At 36.8% G+C, this 6,389-nt stretch overlaps 1 protein-coding gene across 1 annotated transcript in view; it reads right to left on the bottom strand.

The window, feature by feature from the left end:
- Positions 1-987: 987 nt before the first annotated feature.
- FBXL13 (F-box and leucine rich repeat protein 13) overlaps positions 988-6,389 on the bottom strand; it is a 283,144-nt gene continuing 277,742 nt past the window's right edge. Inside the window, exon 21 of the mRNA XM_011365209.2 lies at positions 988-1,273. Within this exon, the coding sequence (XP_011363511.1) occupies positions 1,087-1,273 (187 nt within the window). The 3' untranslated portion in view covers positions 988-1,086. The remainder of the gene's footprint in view (positions 1,274-6,389) is intronic.

Raw genomic sequence — 6,389 nt, 5'->3', positions numbered from 1 at the left:
CATTTAGCTTTAAAGAGTACCCTTTAATAATACCTGTAGAGCCTTATTAAAACTTAGCAAAGTAATTTTAGTATCTTTACCTTAAATTTTATACTTACTTCAAATTTATAGGGTACAAAAAGACAATTGATTAACCCCATTTAAAAGATAACAGGAAGTAGAAAGGTTAAAAAACTGATCTAACATTACTGACACAGCTTCTTTGTGGTGGTCAGAGCAGTTTGCTTTCTTCTGGACTCTCAACAGTAGTATTTCATGTATCAAATAATGACACACTGGCATATGATGATTTGAATTCTATTAAAATCTAAAGAGAGTTATCTTTTACCAGAATAGTAAAAATTTACACATGAAAGCTTATTAAAAATTAATTTGTAGATATGCAGTTAATAACCCATATCTCCTAGCATTAAATTGGGAGAGCATCTTTTTTTGCATACTATAGTTTAAAAATTCCATGGTGCTAATTTGATTAAAAAGAGATCTTTTTGTGATGTTGCAGGGATGTCCTTTCTATTCACAGATAGTTCCTGTTTCTATTTAATTTGCCCTTGACTGTTAAGTCAGATGTTGAGATGAGTCGAGGGTCAATTGGCATTTATTTCTCTTGTTGCTAAGTATATAAAAATCACAAGAAAGCCTTGTTTTCTTTAAAAATGTATGTTTGTGTCCTTTGTGATAAAGCTTCACAGATCCTTAAAATCACAGCTCATACTCTTACTCTGACTTATATGGCCATGTGTGCTTTTGTTTTCTATAAAGAAGCTTCTAAATTCCTTGTCAAGAATGTCACATCTCTCAGGGTTATTTCATAAACTGTAACCTCGGATTTGATAATCTCATTAAAACTATTGGTTTGGTTAAGGTAAAAAATGGAAAATTTACATAGTAGTAGTACATGATTTGGCTTTTTTAAAAATCATGATTATTAGAACTAATGTATTTAGAAACATTTGTAGTTGGAGTAAGAATCAAGAGACGATTTGCTGCTCGTTTATACTGTTGAGATGTAGCTAATGAAAACTACTTGGTTAAATGACGTTGCCAAGTTCTAGATTTTTTGTTCTTCCTGCTTGATGCTGAAGGTCATACTGCTTCCTGTTCATTACTGTATGTTGACTCTTTCACTGACAATTCTGAACCTTTAAGTTGTGTTGTATCCTGTTGCTCTAGAAGAGGCTTTCCTTTGCAGTCATAGCCAAACCAAAGTGGAGGGTCATTAGGGCTGTATTCCTGCTGCTGAACTATAGATGACATTTTCATAGCTGCTTCCCTGTAATAACAGTAATTAGCATTAGCTAGTTGCACAAGAGTAATCACTTGAGCAGAATTTTCAGGCTAGATCAAAGTTGGAGTTAAAGAATTCACCCTCAGGAGTTTAATTCAGTTTTCATAGCTCTCTTGCTTTACTGAGGGATAGTATGCGTAATTGTGCTAATATTCAGAATCCCAAAGCTCAAATAGCTCAGTAGTTCCCTAGTTCAGCCAGTTCAGAGATTAACAGACACGGTGAGTGGGTAAGGCAACTGCACAGCCATAGAGTAGGAATACTGAGCACACTCTGTAGTGCTCGAGTGAGCCCTCTGCCTGGCATTTCCAGTTTCTCTGATAAGGGAGTACTCTTACCAGCCAACCTGTGAAGGCTGACTGTACACCAGAGCAGGAGCTCTTAATCCAAAGTCCACAGATATGTGGATGAATTTCAGGGAGGTTCACAAACTCCCTGAAAATTCATGCAGTTTTGTATCTAATATACCTTTTTCTCAGAGAAATTTTGTGATTTTCATCAAATTCTCAAAAGTGTCCATGACCAAAAGATTAAAAATGCCATCTTTCTTAGAAGGAAGAAAGCAAAAAAGTCATGTAAAAGTTGTTCTAGACCCCAATTTCAATGGGTGTGTGTGTGTTTGTGGGACAGGGGGAGTCCCCACATAACACCAAGCAATTTTCAGACACCCGCAGGGTTTCCTGCAGTTCAACTCAATTCTGATACTGTCTACCTGGAGACAGCGTCAGATTTCACAGGTTAAGGGCTCAGTCCCACCAGACCACCCTCCACTTGAGATGCCAATCACAAGTCCAAGTTGTCAGTGGCTTCTGACCAACTGGTTGTATAGAGCAGAAGTTCCAACACCCCCCTTATTAAGTTTTATTAATTTGCTAGAGCTGTTCACAGAAACTCAGAAACTTTACTGGATCACTAGTTTATTATAAAAGTATATAATTCAGGAACAACCAAATGTAAAAGATGCATAGGACAAGGTATGCAGAAAGGGTGCGTCTGTCTCTCCAAATCGCCACATGTTCACCAACCCTGTCCCCCTAGGTTTTTATGGAGACTTCATTACATGGGCACTATGGATTAGATCATTGGCTTGATTCAACCTCTAGCCCCTCTTCCCTCCCTGGAAATCAGGATGGGACTAAAAGTTCCACCCATTTCTTCATGGTTGGTTCCCCTGGCAACCAGCCCCTATCCTTAAGTTCCTTCCAAAAGTCACTTTATTATCAAACCCAGTTGTGTTGGATATGGCCTCTTTATGAATAATAAGACACCTATTTAATCTTTATGGCCCTGAACCGATTTCAGGAATGAAGGACAAGAGACCACATATTATAAGAAACACTCCCTTTATTCTTATCACTCAGGAAATTCCAAGAGTTTTGTGAGCTGTGAGCCAGGAGCCGTATAGGAAGACTATATGCGAAAATTATATATTGGTCATTTGAATGAACAAATATATATTTCTTATAAATCACAGTATTGCAGCATCAGAAAAATGTAGTATCTAACTTGAAAACAATGCCAGTTTGAGGATGGAAGGGTTTTTCTAGAAAGTTGGTTTGAATCTTGAGACTAGTAAGTACTAAAAAGGAAAGTAGTAATTGGCAGCTTCTGTAGGATCATAAATGGGTAATATTTGTCCATAAAGGAGCTACTTTGCCCACTATTTCCATATATCACATTGAGTTATTAATTGCAAAATTCTGGAAACAGTCATTGATTAACTCCAAGCATATGGAGTTAAATTTGTGCTCAATGGCTATATGGATTCAAGTAGGGCAATGAAATTGGAAAAGGCTAAGATACATCGGTTGTTTAAAATGTTGTTTTACTTGAATCAAATCTTAAAAGTATTAAAATTGTAACCAAACTCAACAGAGAGACAACCAAAGTATTGCTTATTCTGTCACTTACCACATTGCTTTTTGGCTTATATATTTGCACATAAAACTTAATACAAGTTTAAGGAACAATTTGAGTAAAATAGATTGTTATACTAATTTAAGTGTAGTTCTATGTTTTAAACTTTTTATATAATCTTTATATGCCCTCTGCGTAGGACATATTTATACAAAAATTATAGTCTTATAGCTTTCCCATTTTATTCTTCTGAAGATTTTTCTCTTCAGTTCTGTAGAGTTGAGATTGCCATGTCTTTGAAGGTGTTTTCTATGAGACTGTTTTCCTTTGAGGACCTATACCACAACATAATACCAAATGTTGGGGGAATCTGAAGCATAAAACATTGGCACCATAAGTTTCAAATCGGTAAAACACTATTCTAGGCAACAGAGCTCCATTGTTACCCTTAACCTTACATCTGCCTGTCTAAACTTTATATGTTTTTCAAAACTCCAAACCAATCCACAAGAATGTAAAGACCCAAATCCAATTCCTTCCTCCTCTAAACTTCAATAGGAAGTTGATCGTAGAATTAATTTCTTTCCAATACATAGCTTCATAGCATTGTTTATTATTTTAAGCTTTATTATTTTCCTTTTGCTTAAGAAGGCAGTAAGTTATTTAAGGATATCTTACATTCCTGTGTATTTCCTTGAAACCTAGCAATAACAGCCAAAACAAGACATTTCAGCAGCTTATACCAAGAAAGAAAGTCCTTTAGTTCTCTCATCTTCCTCTAGTTTGTTGGTTTTGAAGAGGCATTCTTAGTTTCTATTTTCAACACCCTCCTGCCTCCTGCCTCCCAAAGAGCAGAGCTCTAGACACAACTATAATTCATAGTTGTTGGTAATGATTCAATGCCACTGATGATAATAACACTACTGCAGTTAGAGGCAACAATGGTCTTGACCTATAGGAAAAGGACATGTTTGGGGAGTAAAAGATTTGTAAGTAGTTGAACAAATTATATGTAACTTTTGGCCTCGGAAGAGCAACAGTTTTTAAGAATTCTAGGTAACTGATAAGAGGTTAAGTACTCAATGCTAAGTTTGGGAACAGAAATTGAGTCATACAGTTCCTCAGTCAACTACAAGCTAGGGTAAATTAGATGGTAACTGTGATTTAAAACAATTAGCAAATATTGAGAATTTAAGAAAATAAGATCGGGGATTTTGACTTCTCAATATAGATAAGAAAATAGGAAATAAATGAGAAGACTACACTAAATTCAGTTTGATGGGACAGAAACAAAATGAGCTGCATATTGAGTCCCAGCCATGGATGAAGTACCCAGTGAGACACACATTTCTTAAATTGGCTTATTTCTTGGCTCTGTGCCTCTCTTACCTTAGCTCTTATTGGTAAACGCTGCTCTCCATTCCACCAGAGTCCGCTTCAGTGATTAAATTAAACATCGCAGGGTCCCCTGACCATTGGAGGTCATGCTTAGAGACTGAATAGCAAAGGATTAGGCCTCAGGCCCTTCTAACCACCCTCCTCCCTACCACCTCCACCACCCCTGTGCCAAATGCCAGGAGATTAAGGCTTCCTCCAGTGTAGTGTCTCTAGGGCGTGTTTTAGTCCTACGCACTTTCACAGCAAGAGTGATCCTGGGGAAAAACTGAAAATTTGAAACTGCCCTGGAGAAATCTGAGATTATTTTTAGAATTTGAATGCTAGTGTAGACTTCCCTAGTCCACTTCTCCTCCGCCCTTCAGAAAATCCTTAGCCCATGAACTACCTGTCTTTACCACCTTACTAGGACATTTGACATCCACTCATGGGCAGACTCCTAAGACCTGGACAAGAGAAAAGACCAGCATGATGATACTGCTGGCAACTTTCTCTGAGTTCTTTTTCACACCATCCTGTGTAGCTGTGTGTTTGCACACATGCGCTTTTGAAAAGTATTAGGAAACTTGAAAATGTAGAAACTAATACTCCTGCCAGAAACAACTAGCTTTCTCCCTTCCTCCCTTTCTCTCTTCTTTCCTGCCTCCTTCTCTCTCTCATCACCTTCTCTCCTTGGTGCTCTAGGAAATGAAAATGTATATTTAGGAATCAACATGTGTTATGAGTTTCTTAGAGTTCACATGGTATCTTTTGACTACCTTCCTCTCTGGCTTGGCCTAAGTGACTCCAAAACTTTATATGAGGTAATTTGGGAATTGAACTAGTCTGTTTTGGTTAATCATCATTACTCATTTGACTCAGTGAGAGAGGTTTCTTTGGATCATATAAAACAGTGATTTTCAAACATAGTATAACACAAACAGTACTGCAGTATATCACATAAGATGGTTAATAGTAATGACATACTGAAGTTTGTTAGTGATTTTGTTTTTTGTAAATTAAAGTCCATTCAAGGTTATCTCTAATAATATTACTTGCCCTCACTCACATGTCCTTCTAGTTTCTTGAATAGGCCAAAATGGGGGTGGTGTGCATGTTGGAGCCAAAACCAGAGACTGCTCACAATCAGCAGCCTCTCTTATTTATGCATCAGTAAATTGAGCACAACAGAGCACATGCCTCCCCTTCTTGATCAAATCTCTGGAATGTTAGAGCTTTAAAAAGGCTTGAGAATCACTAATCTGAAGGCAAAAGAGCAGCAAAGTAATAGTTATTTCTGCTCTAATTTTGATTATTTCTTTCCTTCTGCTGACTTTAGGCTTCATTTGTTCTTCCTTTTCTAGTTTTTAAGATGAAGCATTAGGTTATTTATTTGGGCTCATTCTTGTTTTTGGAGATCAGTCTGTAATGATATGAATTTTCCTCTTATGACTGCTTTTGCCGTGTCCTAAAAGATTTGATATGTTGTACTATTATTATCATTTGTTTCTATGTATCTCTTGATCTCTTTATTTCTTCTCTGACCTAGTTATTCTTCAGTAGTATGTTGTTTAATTTCCATGTATTTATGGTTCTTCCTGATTTCTTTTTGCAATTGATTCTAGCTTCAGAGTATTATGATCAGAGAATATGGTTGGTATGATTTCAACCCTCTTATATTTGTTGAGGCTGTCTCTCTGTCCCAGTATGTGGTCAGTCCTTGAGAATATTCCATGTGCACTAGAGAAGAATGTATAAGCAGCTGTTTTGGGATGGAAGGCTCTGTATATGTCAATTACGTCCAATTGGTCTTATGTGTCATTTAAGAATGTTATTTCCTTATTGATTTTCTGTTTGGATGATCTGTCCA

This window comes from Pteropus vampyrus, unplaced genomic scaffold (assembly GCF_000151845.1).
Source record: "Pteropus vampyrus isolate Shadow unplaced genomic scaffold, Pvam_2.0 Scaffold107, whole genome shotgun sequence".
Lineage (NCBI taxonomy): Eukaryota > Metazoa > Chordata > Mammalia > Chiroptera > Pteropodidae > Pteropus > Pteropus vampyrus.
The sequence above is the reverse complement of the archived record's forward strand: the minus strand, read 5'-3'. Positions and strand labels throughout refer to the sequence as shown.